At 40.8% G+C, this 24,075-nt stretch overlaps 1 protein-coding gene across 2 annotated transcripts in view; it reads right to left on the minus strand.

Moving 5' to 3' along the window:
- Positions 1–24,075, minus strand: part of LOC116274526 (calcium/calmodulin-dependent 3',5'-cyclic nucleotide phosphodiesterase 1C-like) — a 59,232-nt gene that overhangs the window by 4,996 nt on the left and 30,161 nt on the right. The window contains exons 2-3 of one of the 2 annotated variants that reach the window (XR_004183246.1): positions 19,772–19,840; positions 9,013–9,224 (exon numbers count right to left, since the gene is read on the minus strand). Coding sequence is in view for 1 of the 2 variants with exons in the window: in XM_031665348.1 (XP_031521208.1) it covers positions 19,772–19,840 (69 nt within the window). In the remaining variant the exon portion in view is untranslated. Of the gene's footprint in view, positions 1–9,012; positions 9,225–19,771; positions 19,841–24,075 lie in introns of those variants that run through there. The other variant, XM_031665348.1, reaches the window with a different exon arrangement.

Raw genomic sequence — 24,075 nt, forward strand, 5'->3', positions numbered from 1 at the left:
CAGCCTCCCAAAGTGCTGGGATTACAGGCTTGAGCCACCGCGCCCTGCCGGAGTACACTTTTCACAGCCTACAGATCAATAGTTATTCACCCACTTCTTAGAGTACCTATTGTGTGCTATTGATATAACAGTGAACAGAACAGACAGAAATCCCTGCCTTCATAGGGCTTCCATTCTAATAACATCCTCCGAAACTTTTGACTCACTCACAGAAGAAAAAAGTGTTCAGGTATAAATGATGCCATTGCCACAAGCTCCTTGATATCCATGCTAACTTTACCTATTGCAATATCCTAACATGAAGTAAAGAGTTGCAGCAAATGACTCTGTTGTGGCATAGTAATATATATTCTTCTATATTATTATAGGTTTGTTTATTCGATCTCAGAGTGCTTAATTCTGTTTCTTAGGGCAAACAAGAAATTATGGCATCAAATTCCCTAGAAACAAACATAAAAACAGTGCTGTTACCCTGGAGAATGGTGTAGAAAGGGGAGAGGGCTTCAGCTTAAAAGCGGATTGTTGCAATGTCTGGGCCGGCTGATTCACTACTCTTCAAGTCACAGTCCCTCTCCGCATTCATTCTATTTTCACTACTCAGCAGGAACTCAGCCAAAGTATTATTGAATTTCCCACTTCTCAGCATGAAGAAACATTTACTGTTTGCTGGAATTCTGACTGTCAGAACAAAACCTCTCCTTGCCACTGGAGTCACTGCAAATAGAGTTGAACCTGCTGATAGAGATCGGCTCCCCACTGAGTTTGTGGAAATACTTATATCGCTGCTGTCACCCTCACTCAAAATGTGGGATAAAGGAAAATTTCGTACATTGCTGTTTTGTATGGATTCATTACTTTTCCCCTCTGCAATGGATTGTGACTTGGTGACAGAGCAAAACACCAGAGCCAGGCATGAGGGCACCATCTTGCATTTAATGTGGACCATTCTTCTGGGGTGCTGGTGTGGCCTTCTGAGGGTGCCCTCATTCATTGCCTGGCTATATCTAAACTATTGGGAGGGTCTGACCCTCCTCCTTTTAATGACTAGGCACTTTCCACAGCTGAATCCAACCAGTCATACAGCTGAATCGAAGCAGTCATACAATCCCCCACCCCTAGTGGAGAAGAACCAAACCTGGATCCCCACCCCCACCACAAGTAAATGGTTGATTATCAGCAAGTTAGACACTTCTTCCCCTTGGGATACTTTTTTTTTTCCTCTTTTTTAAAATTATACTTTAAGTTCTAGGGTACATGTGCACAACGTGCAGGTGTGTTACATATGTATACATGTGCCATGTTGGTGTGCTGTACCCATTAACTCGTCATTTACATTAGGTATATCTCCTAATGCTATCCCAACCCCCTCCCCCCAACAGTAGGACCCGGTGTATGATGATCCCCTTCCTGTGTCCAAGTGATCTCATTGTTCAATTCCCACCTATGAGTGAGAACATGTGGTATTTGGTTTTCTGTTCTTGCGATAGTTTGCTGAGACTGATGGTTTCCAGCTGCATCCATGTCCCTACAAAGGACATGAATTCATCCTTTTTTATGGCTGCATAGTATTCCATGGTGTATATGTGCCACATTTTCTTAATCTAGTCTGTCACTGATGGACATTTGGGTTGATTCCAAGTCTTTGCTATTGTGAATAGTGCCGCAATAAACATACGTGTGCATGTGTCTTTATAGCAGCATGACTTATAATCCTTTGGGTATATCCCCAGTAATGGGATGGCTGGGTCAAATGGTGTTTCTAGTTCTAGATCCTTGAGGAATTGCCACACTGTTTTCCACAATGGTTGAACTAGTTTATAGTCCCACCAACAGTGTAAAAGTGTTCCTATTTCTCCACATCCTCTCCAGCACCTGTTGTTTCCTGATTTTTTAATGATTGCCATTCTAACTGGTGTGAGATGGTATCTCATTGTGGTTTTGATTTGAATTTCTCTGATGGCGAGTGATGATGAGCATTTTTTCATGTGTCTGTTGGCTGTATGAATGTCTTCTTTTGAGAAGTGTCTGTTCATATCCCCTTGGGATACTTTTAAAAAGCCTGGCCTCATCTCTTAGAACAATTTTCTTGGAGAAAATGATCCTATTAGTAAAAGAAAATTTTGACAAAGGCACATATCTCAGCACAGAGCCTGAACTTGGGAAAGTTATTATCTATATTACTTTTAAACATGCTTAGAAAAACAAACGTTCAAGCCAAAAATTGACACATCACCATCCTTTATTTTATAATTATGCTCCATGTTTGATTTTCATAAAAGCAATGCTCTTTTAGGAGTTTTAATTCTCAATTGTTTAATTCTTTTTCATAAACATAACAATTTCTCCCAAAAGTGTCTATGATTTTCTCCCCTTTCACTGCCACAACCAGTCTATCTTTTGTTCTCTCTCGCTCTCTCTCTCTCTCTCTCTCCATTCTCTCTTTCTCTCTCTCTCTGATCATTTTTCTTGGCGGCTACTTTTTTGTTTTGGTATAGGAAACAGTTGCACAGAATTATTTTTCTCCAGGAAAGAGGTTCAAATTTAGTAATATATCAAATACAGTTATTAGGATTATTTATATTAGTCTACTGGAAACCAAAGTGCCCTTCATCAAAGCTGTGTAATAGGTGTGGTTGGGGGGGAGAGCATTTCCTCAATGAAATTTAACTGAGTTAAAGTTAAACTAGTGTCTTCACACCAGGACTTACCAGTACCTTAAATAATGCTAACATCTCTTTAGAATCCCTGAGAACTGCCAATAGCATGTAGTTTTTCTCAAGTTTATTTGACTAAATAGCTCCTTTTTATCAAGGGCATCTTACAGAGTGAAAATGCTTTCAGAAAATGGAATTAATTTATTATCACATCATACTATATCAAGTCATTAACCCAGTATATCCTGTTATTTTCCACTAAGTGAGAGCAATCCAGAAAGAACAGTCATTAGCCCTCATCCACGCTTGGGTCTGGCCTCATTCCCTTGAGTTCAGTGTGATTTCCCATAGCACTGGCCCTGGTTCTTTCAATCCACTGTGACTTCAGTGTGACCTTCAGAACCCCACACTGCAGTGCAGCAGTATCTTCAGGTGGAGGTTTTCTGAACCTCTTCAGGTGAGCATCACCTCAAATGGCAATAATCTGGTCTACTCAGAGCTTTTGAGTAAATTCCAATATTGGCAGCTTTACTTTTAAACAAAAATAAGTGTTGGATATCTGTGTTTTTTCTCTTTCAAACATAATGCTATGATATGACCTTGGGAAAAAGCATTTCCTCCTATAGACACTTTCTATCTGCAATGTGTACACAGAAACACACACACACACACACACAAACACACACACACCCCAAACCACATATACTAAACTAACAAAATTAGAATAATCATTTATTGCCACTTAAATGCTATTTTACATGAAGGAAAAAATTCTACTATACATTCTGTTTCTAAAATCAGCATCTGTTTGTTGTAGAAAGCCCTTATAAAAATGCACAAAAAACATCCAGGAGTTTTGAACTGCAAGGGACTGGAATGTTAACGTGAGCTCTACTGAGGATGGGACAATATGAGATTTGAGCCTGTGATTTTCATTTCAGGAACCGCTGTGGTAAAATCATTATGATAGCTGATACTATGTACTGGGCACAATGATAAGAATTTAACTTTGAATCTTTACTACAATCCTATGAGGCAAGTACTATTATCACTCCCTCTTTGGGTGATAATAGTACTTTGGAAACTGAGGCTTAGAGAGCTAAAGTAACTGGCCAGAGTCACACAGTGAGCACAAAGGAGTCTTGATTCTGGATTTACACACATGCAATCTGAATTCAGACCCTTCCTCCTATCCTCCCGTATTGAAAATAATCTTGTACCAAAATGCGGAGTAAGTTTTAGTAACTACCAATAATAAATTAAAAGAGTCAAGTCAAAAATTGTATCTCACTTATGTTATTAAGATTTAGGTATATACCTGTGTCATATATGAGATTCTTAAATACCCTTGAATAATCAATAATTTTGAAGCAATAATCTTGCTTCCCTGTAAACAAAAGTAAGTCATCCCCTAACCCCACTTTAAAATAGTTTGTGACAATGGCTCAGGAAGTAACTACATTAAGGTCCTGATTTAAAAAGTTCTCTTAAATAACTGCTTTCATCTTTTCCCTCCCTTCTACCAGGATGGAATATTAACAAGTATTCCAAAACTTAAGGCCAGTGGAGTCTAGCGAGGCAAGCTCCAGGACGCTTTAACTTGGTGGTTCTCAATCCTGGCTGCATATGAGAACCACATAGATAGCTTTTAAAACTCCTAGTGCTCAATTTGTACCCCAGATCACTTAAAGCAGAATCGATAGGGTAGGACTAAGCCTTCAGGAATTGTTTAAGCTCTTCAGATAATTCTACTGTGCTGGAGTTTGAAAACTACTGTCTTCGTCTCTCCAGTCCTCTTGTTCTTCATCTTCCATGAGCTCATTTGCAACTCTTCACCGTCCTTGGAAGCTGGCCAGATTCAGTTCTGGCTCTGTCCCCACATGACTTGGACACTTTATTTCAGTTTTCCATTTTAAAAAATGGAAATAATAACACTCACTTCACAGGGCAATGGTAAGAATGAAAATAAATCATGCATGTGAAAGCAGCCAGCACAGTACTGGCACATAGTAGGTGCTCATTCAGTATCAATTTCCATCCTTTCCTCAGATGAAGACATTTAGGAACTATCTAGGAGATTTGCAAGTGCCAGGAAAATTTAGTAGCAGCATACCTTCCCAACTAGGGAATTTATTTGCTTCTCTAAGACACAAAAGCCTTATAGCGAGGCCACGTTGATAAGAGCCCTTCCTTTTGTAGAAATACAATTTGGCAACTTTAACCCAACCAAAAAATTACTTTCATGCCATGTGCATTAGATGTAGTATCATCTAAGGTGATAATCTATTCTTAAACTCTTCAAGGTATATTTCATATTAAGAACTAGAATGATTAAGCCCATTATCTACATTTTTTATTTTTTTGAGACGGAGTCTTGCTCCGTCACCCAGCCTGGAGTGCAGTGGCACCATCCCGGGTCACTGCAAACTCCACCTCCTGGGTTCAAGTGATCTCTCACCTCAGCCTCCTGAGTAGCTGAGATTACAGGTGCATCCCACCATACCTGGCTAATTTTTGTAATTTTAGTAGAAATGGGGTTTCACCATGGTGGCCAGGCTGGTCTTGAACTCCTGACCTCAAGTGCTCTGCCCATTTCGACCTTCTAAAGTGCTGGGATTACAGGTGTGAGCCACCAAGCCTGTCCCCGTTATCTACATTTTAAAGACCCAGATTCTCCAAGGACTTTACCTCAAGAAAGTGAGAATGCTGAATTATCTGTGGCTTCCATTTTTTCATCACACAGAGCAAAGAACACAGGGGACAGGAAGCTTGCAGTCTGAGAAGCTATTTAAAAGGAGCTGAGCTGATCCTGCCTGAACCAAACCACTACTAGCCTGGTAAGGAAAGACAACCCAACCAGCATTTCCAGATCCCCAGAGGGATATGCATCCATAGAAAACAGATAAACCATGTAGTTTTGCTACCTTCCATGCAACCTGAAGCTGTTTCTCCCACTGGTGGTTCTCAATCCTGGGCACACATCAGATTGCTTGGGGAGCTTTGAAAAGTACTGATCACCAAGCCTTACCCCCAGGAGTCTCTGAAGTAATTGATCACCCTGGAGTGGAGCCCAAACATCAGTATGTTTGTAATGCCATTATCCTAATGTATAGTCAGGCTTGAGAACCACTGGCTTTGGGACTGAGTTTGTTTTGAGGGCAATTTGGTTTATACTTAGCTTTAGAAGGATGCTGGGGCAGTCAACCTGCTCCCTGTTCTTGTTGTCTGGGAATGCCCAACCCTCAGCCATGTGCTAAGATTGTAGAAACACAATTTACCAACCTTAACCCATAGTATGAGAGAAAATTACTCTCATACCATGGGCATTAGATGTAGTGTTGTTAAGGTGATAATCTATTCTTAAACTAAGAATAGATCTAAGACAGGATCTTAGTGCTAAGGTCTGTGACAGGAAAACGAGCCCATGGACATCTACTTTTGGGAGAGGTGGGTGGTCTTATGAAAAAACCATGGGCTTGGGGCACGTCACTGGGCTAAGCTATTACTAGCTGTGAAATCCTGAGTAAGTAATCTGTTCTAGAACTCCGGGTTTGGTTTTCTTTCTTCCTTTTTTAAAATGAGAATAGTAACTGCCTTCCATGGTTGTGGTGAGGATTTTAAAGGAAATATAAATGAGAAAATGCATGTGCAGTACCCATGTGCCATTGCACAGTACACAATGCCCAGAATATTGTAGGTATTTGGTATATAGCCATCATTTTTACACAGCACAGGAAGACAAAAGGTCATCACTGCTGCCTCGTGATAGCGCCCTCCCTGGTGGATCTTCTTATTACAATATAGAAAAGTCATGTAATTCCCCACATGATGGGTTTTATTACATGAAAGATCTCACCACACCATGAAGAGATTAACTTAATGAATTTATTTGTGAATATTTGGCAGAGAATACACCACTTTGATTCACAAAAGACCAGTTATTTAAAATATGCATTTGTGAAAAAATATACATAAATATACTTAAATATCTTTCCATTCTGCTACCTGAGGAAACTGCTTTGCTCAAACTATGTGCTATTTTAACCAGAGAAAAAACAGCTAGCCCACATTCTAAACCATTTAGGCAATGCAAAAATATGGTGGTTCATTCAGTCATTTTGTTTTTGTTTTTGTTTTTAAGACAGAGTCTTGCTCTGTTGCCCAGGCTGGAGTACAGAGGCACGATCTCAGTTCACTGCAGCCTCTCAGGTCCAAGTGATTTTCCTGCCTCAGACTCCATAGTAGCTGGGATTACAGCTGTGCAACACCACACCCAACTAATTTTTTGTATTTTTAGTAGACACAGGCTTTCACCATGTTGGCCAGGCTGGTCTCAAACTCCTGACTTCGGTGATCCACCCACCTTGGCCTCCCAAAGTACTGGGATTACAGGCATGAGCCACACTGCCCGGCCCATCCAGTCACTTTGAGTAATGCCTAACCGCAAGAACAAAGAGTGCTGGAAATCCCAATGGGAAGTATGCCTTAGATAACCAACCAAGATGGAAGGAGTTCCAGTCCCTGAATTTTAATCTTGAAATAATTAGAAAACTGTCAAGGACATTTCTCATTCTTAAGACACTTTGCATTTATTATGCTGAGTCATGATAATTATTTGAGTCACTCATTGGAAACCATTCCTGAGCCAGTGATTCCCTGGACTTTCTGGAGCTTCTTTGTGCTTTATTCCATAAATAACTCAATCCTGTCTATCAGCTTCCTGAGGATAGGGATGGAGTATATGCACCCCCAGAACTTAATCACAGTATTAATTGGTGGTGAGAAATAGTTAATGAGTGAATAAACTACTCTACCTCACACTAAGTAACCTTCATAAATCTTCCATTTACTAAAGAATAAATGAATCACTTTGAATATACACAAGCTAGAAATGATGATTGGGATCTACAGATCTGAATATTTCTCTCTTTCTTCAGCAGTGTCTTGATATTTAGATTTGCTGCCCGTGTTTGCTTGAGAAGAACGTCAGCAATTTCCTTTCCTCTCAAGCTTTCAAGTTTGAGTCCTTTGTCTTACACAAATGCTAAAATCTTAGCTCATATCTACTAGTCTTATGATAATATGGGGAGGCACTGAGACATAGCTTGTGAGCCTTCCTTCCCTGAACAAATAGGTGAAAGGGGAGGAGTAATTTAAGTGAGGCTATAAAAATCGGCTCTTTTTCAAATGATGGCTTCCTATCAAATGCCCTGTGACCTCATGATCTAATGCTGAGGATACAAAAATAGACTAAAAATGAACTCCCTCAAGGTGATGATCATCTTTAATTTTCTCATTTATAATGTGGTTATAAACTTTTCCATCATTAATGTGGTTCTTTGTTTTCATTTTGTTTGTCTTGGCATGATTCTAGTTGTTTCAGTGGAGACATATTTTGGAGATAATGCAAGTTAAGTCTTTCGCTGGATTTTTCTCAACAACGTGTGCATTTTTCCACTTGTGAATGAGAAGATTGGAAATGTAAGGCTATTCAGAAGCTCCTATGTCCTTTGTTCACACTAACAGTGGCCAATTCCAGAAGAAGCCTATAAAGATACATTTCTTCAAGGTGACAGAGCTCCTGCATAACAAAGCTCGATCAAGTGGGATAGGTTTTGATCCAGTCCATAGTGAGTGACAACTGCCATCCTTCAATCAACTCATGTAAAAGACAGTTGCAGAGAGAACACTTACCAGAGTCTTCACTTAAAAGATAGTGCAGGATCCCTCCCACACCCCAACAATGTGCTTGATATTGGTACATGGGGTTTGATCTCACTCCCAGGCAGAATACAAGTGCAAAAGAAAAGTGGTTACAGTGAGGACTATTAGGCATCAGTCTTTAACCATTGGCAATGACTTTCACAGAAAAGAGCACAGGCCTGCCCCCTGCAAACTTTGGGTAAGTTATTCATCTTTTTGTGCCTCAGTTTCCTAATCTGTGAAACAGAAATAATGGTACCTCCCTTAGAGGGTTGTTGTGAGGATTCAATGACATAATACATGTTAAGGATCTAATGTTGTCCCTGGTATTTGTAGATATGCAATACATGTTAAACTATCTGTGGTTGGGCCGGGCGCGGTGACTCACGCCTATAATCCCAGCACTTTGGGAGGCTGACGTGGGTGGATCACAAGGTCAGGAGAGCAAGACCATCCTGACTAACACAGTGAAACCCCGTCTCTACTAAAAACACAAAAAATTAGCCCGGTGTGGTGGCGGGCACCTGTAGTCCCAGCTACTCAGGAGGCTGAGGCAGAAGAATGGCGTGAACCTGGGAGGCGGAACTTGCAGGGAGCCAAGATCACACCACTGCACTCCAGCCCAGGTGACAGAGTGAGACTCCGTCTCAAAAAAAAAAAAAAAAAAAAAAAAATCTGTTGTTAAAAGCCTGTATTAGGGAGATCATAAGTCATCATTTCTTGAAGTTAATTACTCAATAACTTACAATACATATAATATTTTGCTTTGGTAAAAGAATCATAAGCTTCCTAAAATGTCTTCAGACCTCAGAGTTGGTCCGGTCTCTTCTGAGGAATCCTCTGGATGGACATTTTATCCGTAGTCTCCTAAAACAGGACACACAACAATGTCATTGCAAGCCAGCTGGCATCTAAATACACAAACTGTTTCTACAGCAGGCAGTGGAGTTGAGAAGCAGAGTCACGTCTACAGAGCCAACACTACCGTGCACACTGGAGGAGCAATCAGCTATCTGCATGGAAGAATGACTATAGTGCTGTACCTTTCCATTCAGTGATCACTTCAGGAAAGTAAGGTGATGGAGATGCCCTGGGGAATCTCCTCAGAAGTAAGTCACTGACTAGTCACTATCATTAGCAGTCATGGCTGTTAGCGGTGCCGAAGCTCTGGACCACTCCTCTGGTGAGAGCCAACATTTCCCTAGCTTCCATCATGGATGGCCCACCCACGAAGCTTGACTGGGTTCCCAAATTCCCTTGGGGCAATAAATAAAGTCGGCTCTAGGAAAAAAAAATGGCTGCAGGTGCAAGAGTCACTTTGCTATAGATGTGCAAGAAATCAAGGTAAGATCCCCAGAGCAGTTTTCTGGTGCTGGAGCTCCAGGACATCCCCTTAGATAATTCCTGAAACCACACATGCAGTTCTTCAATGAAGTGGTTGTTGGTGGTTTCTGGATTGAGATATGTTACTTGCAGAACTTCCTAAATACTCAGATCCCCATATCCCAACACCCATCTCACCCAATAGGTTAGAAAAGGAAATCATTAAATTTCTTGGCCATATCTATGAAATCATGTCTACCTTAATAAAACTAAACAAAAGTGTTTTGCCAAACAGCCACAGATTTTCCACTAAAAATTCTTTAATATGGCCGGGCATGGTGGCTCACGCCTGTAATCCCAGCACTTTGGGAAGCTGAGGCAGGCGGATCACGAGGTCAGGAGATCGAGACCATCCTGGCTAACACAGAGAAACCCCGTCTCTACTAAAAATACAAAAAGATTATCCGGGCGTGGTGGCAGGCACCTGTAGTCCCAGCTACTCGGGAGGCTGAGGCAGGAGAATGGTGTGAACCCAGGAGGCGGAGCTTGCAGCGAGCCAAGATCACGCCATTGCACTAGAGCCGGGGAGAGAGCGAGTCTCTGTCAAAAAAAAAAAAAAAAAAGAAAAAGAAAAAGAAAAAATCTTTAAAATCATTAAGCATTCAGAAATGTATAAACAATGATATAACAAATACCTATCCTCTCAATACAGTTTAATAAAATCTTAATAATTTTTACATTTGCTCAAACATTTTTTGAAAGAAATTAACACAGATAGAATTAAGTTACCCAGTAGATCCCCTCTATGATACTTCCCTCTCTTCCCTCTGGAAAAGCCATCCTCCAGAATTTGGTATTTATCATTGCTGTGCATATATGTATGAAATTATTGCATTTGCATCCACAAAATATCTAATATTTCTGCATGTTTTAAAACAATATAAATTGCATTAGAAAGCATGTATCTTTTTAATTATTTTATTTATTTATTATTATTGTTATACTTTAAGTTCTATGGTACATGTGCACAACATGCAGGTTTGTTACGTATGTATACATGTGCCATGTTGGTGTGCTGCACCCATTAACTCGTCATTTACATTAGGTATATCTCCCAATGCTACCCCTCCCCCCCCCCACCCCACGACAGGCCCCAGTGTGTGATGTTCCCCACCCTGTGTCCAAGTGTTCTCATTGTTCAATTCCCATGTATGAGTGAGAACATAGAAAGCATATATCTTATTGCAACTTGCTTCACTTGCTCAACATTATGCTCAACATTGTTTGTAATAGCAAAAAGTGGAAGACAACCATCAATAGGAGATGATTATATGTCTTTGGAATATTTGCATTATAAAATGCTATACAAATGTTAAAATGGATGAATGTTTTCAAAGAACTAGCGTTATATTTTGCATGCAATTTCTTTTGCCGTACATTAGCAAACCTAATGTATGGCAAAAGTTTTTTTAAGGCATCTCTTAAAAGCAAGATAGACCTGGATTTTTTCTTTCTAATCTAATCAAATAACCTCTATATTTGAAAAGTAAGTTGAAGCCACTTGCAATTATTGTTATTCCTGATATTTTTGGACTCATTTCTACTGTTAAATCTTGTTTTGTGTTTATCATTCTTTATTCTTTGTTTCTATCTTCCTTTCTGCCTTCTATTAAGTTGATACATTCTCTTTGTTTATTGTTATTCATTTGTTGATTTAGGTGCCTGCTGATATGGTTTGGATCTGTGTCCCATCCCACATCTCATGTCCAATTGTAATCTCCAATGTTGGAGGTGGGGCTTGGTGGTAGATGATTTGATCATGGGGGTGGATTTCCCCCTTGGTACTGTTCTCATGATAGTGAGTGATTCCTCATGAGATCTGGTCATTTAAAAGTGTGTGGCACCTCCTCCTGTTTCCCGCTGCTCTGGCCATGTGAAGTGCTGGCTCCCCCTTCACCTTCTGCCATGACTGCAACTTTCCCAAGGCCTCCTCAGAAGAAGCCACTATGCTTCCTGTACAGCCTGAAGAACTGTAGGCCAATTAAACTTCTTTTCTTTATAAATTACTCAGTCTCAGATAGTTCTTTATAGCAATGCAAGAACTGACTAATACACTTGGCTTAGTCAGCTTGGGCTGCTGTAACAAAGTACTGTGACTGAGTGGGTTACAAACAACGGAAATTTATTTCTTGCAGTTCTAGAGGATGGAAGTCCAAGATTACGTTTCCAGCACAGTTGGCTTCTAGGGAGGGCCGTCTTCCTCTTCCAGGTTGCAGACTGCTGACTTCTTGTTGTGCCCTCATATGGTAAAAACAGAGCAAGCTAGCTCTCTGGGGTCTCTTTTATAAGGTCACTAATCCCATCATGACCTGATTACCTCCCAAAGCCTCCACCTCCAAACATCATCACATTATGTAGGGGTTCAGTCAGGATGTTGAGAAAAATTGTTAAATAAACCTTCTTGGAAGGCCAGAAGGTTTTAGCAAAAGCCACAGGATAGAGTTACGGCTGAAGGCAACCTAATCCTCTTTGAGCTATAGCAAGGGTAATTAACATAGGGATGTAGAGGAGTCTATCTAAATAGCTTGTTTACTCATGTGGTCCTAAGACTAACCTTTGCCATCAGCAGGTGCATGATTGCTCTCTACTTGGGGGGTTGGCAATGGTAATTACCTTCTAGTGGTGTTTACTTGAGACTTTTGTCATTTAATGTGTGCTGAATAAATGCCGAGAAGGCCAGTGAGTGTGGGCCGGGCTGCAGTTGTCACTGTTTACAGCATTCTCCTTGGGGTCTGTAAGCGACCCGGACTCTCAGCTGGACTGAGAAGCATAGTATCTGTGTCAGTGTATGTTATTCATCTGTTGTTGGGTCGGGGTCTGTGGGACGGGCCCCTGCAACACTGGGGATTGGATTTTAACATATGAATTTGATAGGAACACAAATATTCAGTGAATAACAATGCTATTATGTTTCTATTATTCTACTGATGATCCTTTGTGTTAAAAAGTTACAAAATTACAAAGTTCTGACCAAAGACAAGATAGATCTTAGCACTCTTTAGGTCCATATTGAAATATCCCTCCTTCCGTCTATAGCTTCTCTTTCCTATTTTAACACAAAAATTAGATGTTATTTTATGGTGATTAGTCACTCAAATTTACCAACATGTTTTATTTACTGATGTGCTCACCACTAATTCCTGTGTCTCACACCTTCCTTGTGGGTTCACTTTTCTTCTTGTTGACATACTTCCCTTAACATGTTTGTTGTTGTTTTTTTTTTTTTGAGATGGAGTCTTGATCTGTGGCCCAGGCTGGAGTGCGGTGGTATAATCTCAGCTCACTGCAACCTCCGCCTCCCGTGTTCAAGCAATTCTCGTGCCTCAGCCTCCTGAGTAGCTGGGACTGCAGGCACATGCCACCACACCTGGCTAATTTTTGTATTTTTAATAGAGATGGGGTTTTGTCACATTGGCCAGGCTGGTCTTGAACTCCTGACCTCAGGTGATCTGCCCACCTCAGCCTCCCAAAGTGCTGGGATTACAGGTGTGAGCCATCGTGCCCACCCTTAACACATTTTTTAATGAAAGTCTGTCTGTGAGTGGTAAATTATCATTGTATACCTGAAAATGTTTTAATGTGTCTTCACTCATAAGCAATAATTTAGCTATTTTAACTATTATATACTGCTCTATTTTCCCTCAGCATATGGAAGATATATTCTTCATTGTCTTCTGGCTTCTACTGTTACCAATGCAAATTTTGCTGTCAGTTGATTACTTGCATCTTTCCTGCACATAATCAGCCTCTCATAGCATTTAAAGTTTTCTCACCCTTGATGTAGCTTTGGGCAATGTCATACAATGTCTTCAGGTATGAATTTGTTTTTGTTTAGTTATGGCACTGGAGATGCACTTTCCATCTAAGAATTTGAGTCTTTCTTTACTTCTGGGAAATTATTACCTCTTTGTTGAAATATTGCTTTCCCACCACTTTCTCCATACTCTACTAAAATTTCTGAGAGAAGTAGTTTACAGCAATTTGTCTATCTTCCATGCTCTTAAATTTTTTATTGAGATATAATTCATAAACCGTAAATTTTGTGCTTTTGAGGTGTACATTTCAAGGATTTTTACTGTATTCATAATGTTTCACAACCATCACTGTTTAATTCCAGAATATTTTCATCACCCCTAAAAAGAACCCCATATCCATGAGAAGTCACTCTCTGCTCTCTTCTCTCCCCAGCCCCTGACAACCAGTAGTCTACTTTCTGTCTCTATGGATTAGCCCATTCTGGGTATTTTGTGTAAATGGAATAATACAATATGTGACCTTTTGTGTCTGGCTTCTTTTACTTAGCAAAATGTTCTCTAGGTTCATCCACGTTGTAAAATGTGTCAGTACTTCATTTAAGTCACTCTATGATTAACTTTTCGAAAAACAGCCAAACTGTGTTCTAAAGTGGCTGCACCATTTTACATTCCCACCAGCAACATATGAGGGTGCTAATTTCACCACATCTTCACCATCACTTGTTATTTCAGTATTTTTAAAATATTATTATTATAGCATCCTAGTGCATGTGAAGTGGTGTATCACTGTGGTTTTGATGTGTATTCCTTAATGATTAATAATGTTGAACATCTTTTTCATATGTCTTTTGTATATCTTCTTTGGAGAAATGTTTGTTCAAATCCTTTGCCACTTTTTAACTGGGTTGTCTTTTTATTGTTGAGTTGTAAGAGTTCTTTACATATTCCGGATAGAAAATCCTCATCAGATATGTAATTCACAAATATTTTCTCTCTGTGAATTGTCTTTCCACTTTCTTGATAGTTTTTCCAAAGCACAAAAGTTTCTTATTTTAATGAAGTCCAATTACCTAATTTTTTCTTGGTTGTTTATATGTTGTTATATCTAAGAAACCACTGCCAAATCCAAGGTCATGAGGATTTACCTCTATGTTTTCTTCTAAGATTTTTTTTTTTTTTTTTTGAGATGGAGTTTTGCTCTGTCACCCAGGTTGGAGTGCAGTGGCATGATCTTGGCTCACTGCAACCTCCACCCCCTTTGTTTAAGTGTTTCTCCTGCCTCAGCATCCCAAGTAGTTGGGATTACATGCATCCACCACCATGCCTGGCTAATTTTTGTATTTTAGTAGAGACAGGGTTTCGCTATGTAGGTCAAGCTGGTCTCGAACTCCTGACCTCAAATGATCCGCCTGCCTTGGCCTCCAAAAGTGCTGGGATTACAGGCGTGAACCACCGCGCCCAGCTGTTTCCTTTTAAGAATTTTATGGTTCACAATCCTTCATTTTTTAATATGGTTCCCTCTCTATGCTATATTTGGTGTAAAGTCCTCAGGACTATCCTCCAACATTAATTATCTTTTCCACGGTGTTCTACCTTGAATTTATACTATCAACTGATAGTTTTTTTCTTTTTTAAAATTGTAATGACTATATGTTTGCTTCCTTTTTTAAAATTTCAGATTTTGAATCACTTCTTTTACATGATCTCTGCTCTTCCTGGTTTCTGTACAATTTTTCTTTATTGTTTTTAGGATAATTTTTCCTCCATTTGGCTCTTTGAGTATCCTAATTACATTTTAAAGTGTTTAACAGCCTGCACCAAAAATTAACTCCTTCTGGAAGAAATTCATGTTCCAGTTGCCAATTTCTGCGGTACACTCTGCTACTGGCACCAATTCTTCCTCTTGTACCTGTGCCCCTTGCTTTCTAACCTGTACTGCTCCTCCCCCTGGCAAGCCACACTTCCCTGCTTCTTGACTTTGCCTTTGGCCAGACCATTTTTCACAGCAGCTGTGTCATTTTCTGTTCCTAGAAGCAATATACCAGGGTTCCCATTTCTCCACACCCTCACGAATACCTGCTGTTTTCTGTTTGTGTTTTATGGTAGCCATCCTAATGGGTGTGAAGTGGCATCTCATTGTGGCTTTGATCTGCATTTCCCTAATGACTGGCATCTTTCTATGTGCTTATTGGCCCATTTGTAGATCTTCTCTGGAGAAATGTCTATTCCAGTCCCTTGGCCATTTTTTAATTGGGTTTTGCTTTTTTTGTTGTTGTTGCTGCTGCTGTTGAGCTGCCAGAGTTCTTTATATCTTTTCTATATCTGGATATTAACCCCTTATCAAATATATAATTTGAAAATATTTTCTCATATTCAGTTGCCTTTTCACTGTATTAATGTATCTTTTGATGTACAAAAAGTTTTTAATTTTAATGAAGTCCGATTTATCTATTGCTTCTTTTGTTGCCTGTGACATTTTGGCTAATTTCAAGTAGAAGATATTTGGGTTTTGTGTTCTTTCTCTCTCTCTTGCCTGTCTAGAGTTTTGTAGTTACTTCCACCTCATCTCTTAAACTTCCACTACAGAGCCTTATAATGGCACTTTATGACTAATGCTCTATAATCATATTGGGATATTGCAGATCCAATTCCAAAGCTAGCTCAGTCTGGCAGAAAAGCTGTCCCAATATCCATCCATCTCTCTAGGCCAACAGCTTCCTGTTAATATTATTAAGCTGTAGCTTGGAAGAAACAGGTTGGCAGCAATTGTTTCAGCCTGTCCACCCCATGCCCTGTATTCAGGTTATAGCCCAGGCTCTGATTACCAGTGTCCTCTGGAGCACTTATAGTCCCTTTTGCTCCACAGGATTCAAGCTCCTTCCTACCACTCCTTACTCAGGACATGGATCACAGCTGTCCCAGGGCTTCTGTAGTTTTCTTTTTTTCTGGCACTAGCTTTTAAAAATACATTTTTTGTTATAATTTTACCTACCTTTTTGTGTGTTTGAGCAGAAGAGTGTTTGTCAAAAAATGAACTTACTCGACCATCTTGACTGGAATTAACAGCAAATGTTTTCATCTCCTAATGACTGAATTTGATCAGCCTACAGCAGATTGATTTGACTGCACTGAATCTAGTCATGTAGGTGGTGTTGTGGAAATATAAAACCCTAAAATTCCAACTAAATCCATTCACTGGCTATAAAATCAAAGGTTTTTAAAAGTTTCTATTGGTGGTCATTCAGAAGAGTCATCTCTTCTACAGCTGTGAGATGGTAAGATGGAGCTGTGAGCAGGAGTCAGCATGCATGGGGAGGGGACCCCATGGCACACAAGCCAGAGGGAGGCATCTGTGATGCTCCTGAGGCAAGAAGGGAAGCAGAGAGCTGGGTATTGCAATGAGGTGGTGAGCACATCTGCTAGCGAAAGCATGATTCCAGCTCCTTCCCTACACCCCTCAGGATGTGGAGCACAGCTGCCCTGCAGCTTCTGTCCTATGGTGTCAATCTGCACACTGTGTAGTAGCAGTTACACAGGTTAATTATGTCTGGTGTTTTGAGAACTACCCACTTCCACCTCTGACCATCCCTCAAGTCCTGTAGGGCAGAGGAGTGTGTTTTACCACCCTGTAGGCTTTGGAGATGCTCAGAACTCAGAGCCTAAGACACTCCTTTTGGGACCATTTTGCATGGCTAAAGACAAGGTAGCTGTGATTCTGAGTCAGAGGCCTTGGGAACCCAGTGGCCATCCCTGAGTCCCCAGCAGAGCAAGTGGGTCCCAGGACAGCTCTGCATATTCTTGGAGGTGACAAGGATGCCCTCAGAAGTCCCACCTGACCTAGCAAGGCTATGACCTTGTCAGAGCAAAACACCACCACACCTACTCATCATTTAAAGCTGAGTTCTGCTGGATGCGTGGGTCACTGAAATCTCTGTTACCAGAGCTGATGCATCACGCAGGCCCAGAGACTGACACCACCCGGCCAGCCTACGGTGAAACCCCTGCCTCTACCCCAAAATAAAAATTACCCAGGTGTGGTGGTGGGCCGTAGTCCCTAGCTTCTGGTGGCTGAGGCAGGAGAATGCCTGAACCCAGGAGTGAGCCAGGGTGAGCCGGAGATCACGCCACTGCACTCCAGCCTGGGCAACAGAGCGAGACTCCATCTCAAAAAAAAAGCTGATTTCCTCCTGATGCTCTGTAGTCCCAAGAGCATAATAAGATGTGAGGGGACAAGAGACAAGATGTGAGGGCTCAGAGACTATATTAACGGCCTCTACTTACTTAAAAGCAAGTTAGTAGAGTTGAGCAAACCCAAACTTTAAGATGAGCCTTTTTTATGAGGATGATTCCCTTCTGTGTAGTCATAAACTAAATGGGAGGCTGCTCACTCATGCACCATGTACCCAGTTTAGAAACATTAATGCACACCCAATAAGTGCCTGCCACCTTGGCAGCACTGGCGGCAGAAAGGAATAACACAGTCCTCATCATGGAAAAAGCCACCTATCAATAGACAACAGGATTTATAAGCAAACCATTGTAGTGCCCTGTTAATTCCACCTACATGATTTTGACAGGACTGCAAAGAGAAATTAATAAAGGGAAGATGAGAATAAGGAGAACTGCACGCCAGAGGTAAGAAAAGTTCAAGGGTTATTCAGCGGATGCAGAGTCCACTTATTTACCCTGGGTATGGTTTGAAACAGTACAAAAGGACAGACATGTCAGATCACGAAAATGCCACTAACTGTAAAATGAACTATTTTTTCATGTACAACCAAGAAAAAAAAATGCTGGTAATTGAATTATCACACACCATTGACTGCAAGTCCGTAATCTAAATGGGTAAGATGCAAGGCAACAGTCGCAGAATGAATGTTCGCAAAATAAGAAATGTAGAGGTGAATTAATACCAAAAAAGTATTTTTAATAAGACAAATTCCAAACCAAACGTCGAGCATCATTTTTCCATCGGAACCAGGCATTGAAAATACCGCTTTGAGTACCAGCGGATCGTGGAAATGGACAAACTCATGCTGAAACCATACATTAATACCATCTTTCTGAAAATCACTTTGGTAATAATGTGTCAGGAACCTAAATATGTATGTATTCTTTGAGCCAGTAACCTTACCTAGAGGAACCTATGGTAAATCCATACTTACAGACTCAGAAGATTTATGTACAAGAATGTAAGGTCACTTATAAAATGCATGTTATATAAATGCTAAATTATCAATAGATGTATAAATAAACTGTGGCATAGTCATAGAAATGTTAGTCAATTACTGAAATACTTGTTAAAGTACTTAATAACATGAGGAAAATCTCATAATGTAGTGGTAAGCTTTAAAAGGAAGGAAACAAAACTCTACATAAAGTATTACTCTAATTCAAATCTAGAGAAAAAGTATTTAATAAAGACTGGAAGGAGAGGTAATCTTGGTTAACTCTGAGTGGTAGCATTATTGGAGACATTTTTCCTTCTTAAATTTATTATTTTTAAAATTTTCTTCATTGATGGTATTTATCTTTTATAACCTTTCCTTACCCCAAACAGATGTGCTTTTCCAAATTCTGCTTGTTAAAATTAAATAAAAATTAAATTGTAGTTGAGAATGTAAGCACATGCATGGAGATAGAATGATCAATAGGTGCCCCTTACATTAAACAATACTCATACTCGATCCTCATGAATACTTATGATTTGCCAGTACATGTTAGATTGGGTCAAACAGAGGTCATACATGCCTTCCATATTTCTCAATGGTAGAGATTATTGTGAGCACTCTGTCAATACTAGGCTAAATTTACAAGCATTGTTTCTAATTCTTATGTTTTCCCAGACAGATGAGAAAACAGAAGTTCCAAGAAGCTGAAGAAGCACGTGTGAGGGAGCACACAATTTGAACACAGCAAAGCCGAGATTTAAACCTGGGTCTCAATCTCACCACAGGCTCACACTACTTCCTTTGCACTATCTGCCTCTAAAAGGCAGATCCTTCCGTAACATGTCCAGATGAACATCAAAGAGGACCAAAATTCTATTTTTTCCACAGGCGAGTGGGGGAGATTGTGAACCAACTATAGAAATATTTATGCCTATTCCTAGAGGGACCTCACAAATTTGGGTGACAGAGACAAAGCTCTCTGATAATGTGAGTAGACTGGATAACTATGGGGCCAGGTTCTCAGTTTATCAACTCAATTCCCGAGAAACTAGTCCTTTCCGTTGTCTGTGGTCACTAAGATAATGGTGCAATGCTGTTTACCCACCTGGCAATGTAAGACGACTCGTGGAGCTGGTGCTTGGGGCTGGTGAGCTGTGAGAACGCCGTTTTATGCCTGTGAAGAGGAAAAAGAGGATAAGGAAAAGTAGGATCGTGGAAAGACCTGTTGGACAAGTAAATGGTCATCTGAAATGTTATCAAATTGGGGTCTGAAAACGTTTAGAAGCAGGTTAGGTGAGGTTGCAGGGTGGTGCATATTCTGTGGTCCAGAAAAGCTGGGAGCATCGCCTTTGCCTTTGTGTGTGTGGGACAGTACTCAATTCCTCTGGCTGGAAGGTTGATATGCTGGAACCAATGTGCCGCTGAGCAATGCTACATTTTAGGATCACAGGGGAAGCTTTCTAAATATGCAGTTGCCTGGGCATCACCCCCACAGTACAAGGGTGGAGGCCCAGCACTGATGTTTTTAAAGCCCCTCATTTTAATGTGCATCCAGGATGGAGGACTATCTGAAGAAGGGGAAGTTCTGATTTAGAATGAGGGAATCAGGGATTTTGTCCCTGCTTTGTCCTTATAGGGTTTACTCGCTATTGGAGCTCAAGCAATGAACTGGATCTCTCTGAAGCTCAGGTCTTCATCTACAAAATGAGGAGAATAACAATTGCGTCGAAGTGTTCCAGTGAGGATTAAAGGAAACAAAGTGTGTCCAGTGCTCAGGAACAATGGGAGACTCCACAAATGCTAGGTTAGTGGGGTTTCTGAGTTTTCCGGCAACTGGCAACAGAATTCCTATGAGGAAGGGGATTATCTTTGTTCTAATAAACCCTTTAGTGGGTCATGAGGCAATGAAAAGTCAAACCCCAGGATGGGATCAATAAGGAGAGAGCAGAACAAAGGGACAAAGGGAGAACTGAGTGGTTCTGCCAAAATTTTTACTTTTTTATATATATGTATGTGAGTGTGTACATATATACACACGCATATATTTACATATAAATATAAACACCAAGACACATATATGCACACATATCTTACATATAAATGTGAATATTTATTCATTCATTCATTCATTTATTTTGTCATCCAGAGTGGGAAGAAAGAGGCCTGGAAGCCAGATTCTAGCAACATGGCAGATGCCTGCAGTCTGAGCTGGCAGAAATGCAGAGAGAATTCCTCAGCAGAGGATATCCATGAGTCAGTGTTAGGTTACTTCTGTTAGGAGTCCCCACAAACTTCCCAAACTTTTAGTTACGTCTACTTTATATGCAGAGGCCTGGTGTAAGTGGAAGCTGTGCTGATGGAGAAGATGCTGTGTGTCAATACAGTCACCGGTAAAGATAACTAGATAATCTGAAGACTGGGCAGTGTCAGAGGAAGCAGAGACTTGGGGTTGGAGGTAAGTGGGAGAGTGGTAAGCTTTCCCTACCCCAGAATCCCTGGGGAAGAGTGAAGACACGCACTTTGGATGATGTTTGAGATCATTCCTTATTTTATTTTATTTTATTTTATTTTATTTTATTTTTTTATTTTATTTTATTTTATTTTATTTTTAATTTATTTTTTTGAGACGGAGTCTTGCTCTGTTGCCCAGGCTGGAGTGCAGTGATGTGATCTTGGCTCACTGCAAGCTCCACCTCCCAGGTTCAAGCAATTCCCCTGCCTCAGCCTCCTGAGTAGCTGGGACTACAGGCGTGCACCACCATGCCTGGCTAATTTTTGTGATTTTAGTAGAGACGGGGTTTCACCATGTTGGCCAGGCTGGTCTCAAACTCCTGACCAGGTGATCCACACACTTCGGCCTCTTAAAGTGCTGGGATTACAGACATGAGCCACTGCACCCAGCCCCATTTTAATCTTAAACACCAGGGTGTCAATCCTGACATTCTGTGACAAACACCCTCCAGACAATAACACATGTTACTGTTAATTATTATTATTGTTTATTTCTTTTCTGGCAGCAGTAGTAGTAAAAATAGAAAACATAAAATTAATCCAAACAGCTCAGACCTACAAAAACTGTGAATTTGTATGAGGTGAAGGGCACTGTATCTGGCGGGACTTTATTTCTCCATTTTCCAGGTCTCACAGATGCCCTGAAGGTCAGAGTTGGTGGAGAACATAGAGGGCCCGACCCTGGCTGTAGCTGTGCTTCAGTTCTTGAACCTCAGTTGAGTAACTCAGTTACTCCTGAGGTGATTTTTATAAATATGACTTCCAAGGTCCTTGATTGGACCCTGAAGCAGAATCTCCAGGGAATGGAGCCAGAAATTTGAATTTTAACAATTTCACCAGGTGAGTCCAGTGATGATCTTGTAATCTGGCACTTCCCTGGTCTAATGAAGTGTCTTGGAGACTCCGGGGTGGAAGATTCACACAAAGTGATACTCTGTGTCAAAGCCAGTGCTGCCACACTGCACAACCCCAGCGGATGCTGGTTGCATTGTATCCTACACAAAGAATGGTGGACCCCGGGTGTGCAAAAAATAGGCCCTGTTAGGAGGCACTACCAGAGGGCACATCTGTGTCTTTCACCTTGTGATCCAGAGCCATTCCTTCTCTGCCCAAAATGCCTCTGTGTCCCACAAGATTTTTTTACTTGTCTCATTGGACCTTTGGGATAGGTTTTCTCAGCAGTGACACTGTGACATTTGAGCTGTACAGTTCTTTGTGGTGGGGGCTGTCCTGTGAACTGGAAGATGTTTAGCAGTGTCCCTGGCCTCTACCCATGAGATGTCAGTAGCCCCTCCCTAGTCATGACGATCATAAGCGTCCTCCAGATGGTGACAAATATCCTCTAGAAGCAAATCCCCCCACATTGAGAATCGCTATTTTAGGTTGGAGACGGGGCTTCAAGTTTTTATTTACAGATGTGGTTCCCAATTTGGCTGCTTGGTCATTGCTAATAGTCACTCCCACACATTAAGCAGTTACTGTGGCCCTGGCGCCATATTAGGTAGGCACCGTGAAATATAGATTTGTTGTTGTTTCTGATGCTAACATTCTGACAACAGAATTATCCTATTTTACAGGATTTTGAGACTATTTTTGTCTCCAAATATTTTAAGTAACTTGCCTAATGTTACTGAATGTTGGGGGAGGAGGGAAAAACTTAAGTCAAGATCATTCAAAGTTCAAACTTAAGGAAATGTTTCCCCTGACACTTGCTGCTTCTTAACCAACCCATTATCTGGGTTTCCTTCAAGCACAGTCTCCCAAAGTCATCTAAGAGGAAGAAAAGCCTGGGACGATTATTTTAACAAAAAGAAGAAACAAAGCCAGATTCCCAGGCCTCACTAAGCTCTCGGAGTCAGCATTTCTGGAGGTGAGGCTTAGGGACCTGAGTATTTCACAAGTGGCTCAGGTGATTCCCATCGCCAAGCAGGCTTGGAACAACTTGTGTGGTAGAAATTTCCTTCTTTTTGTCTAACTAACGAAAAGTGTGGCATTCTGCTTTCTGTGGATACTCTTGTGAAGTTGAGAGAACAAATTTAATATTGCCTACATGAGTACCTGAAAAACTACAAAGCGCTCACTGACCACAAACTTTCCATGTTGCTAACTGTAGAAACATCTACTATTGCCAGGTTATTTCATAGAAATGCTTGGTGGAATTAAAAAAAAAAAAAAAACTGACTATAATCTTCCAAAAGGCTGCAGGTTGATAGCTTTTCGTAGAGGTAGTTTTTCATCCCCTTAGTATCTTCTTTGCAAACACTGAGTAGGGGAGTTCTGGGAACCTTGAGTCAGTGAAAAAGCAGAACTGCAAGCCCTTCTGGAAATGCTGTTATTTTCTCTGTTTGCTTGGTGAGATGCCCAATATATCAGGAAAGGGATGAAGCCATCCCACCTCTCATAATCATGAGTCATAAACAGGTAGCAGGCAGGGATGCATAAAATAAAACTGGTTTTGATTTTGCCACGGGCCACTGGGGGTGGTTAGGTTCTGAGTCAGCCTCCCACTGGCTTCCAGTTCACTGAGGTTGTGTTCTTGAAATCACTTTCCATACGGAAGCTACCAAATTACCTATCACTTTACTCCACTCATGGGAGTAATACCCAATATATCTAAGTTTCATTTTCTAAAGTCCTTTGCCCTTCACCCTTCCCTTGCTCCCTCCCACGTCCAGGAAGAACATCAGAAACCAGGTGGGAACAGCCAGTCCCGATCCAGCTTCTAAACTGTACTGTACGATGCACACAGAAGGCTTCAGACCACCCATCACATGGAACTGGTTCTTGGATTCATTGTAGAAATCTACTCTGTCAGTGGTTTTCAGTCCTGGCTACATGTTAGAATCACATGGGGAGTTCTTAAACAATATGCTGACACCTGGCCCTTCACCCCAAGAT

Source organism: Papio anubis, chromosome 4 (genome assembly GCF_008728515.1).
Source record: "Papio anubis isolate 15944 chromosome 4, Panubis1.0, whole genome shotgun sequence".
In the NCBI taxonomy this organism is placed as follows: Eukaryota; Metazoa; Chordata; class Mammalia; order Primates; family Cercopithecidae; genus Papio; species Papio anubis.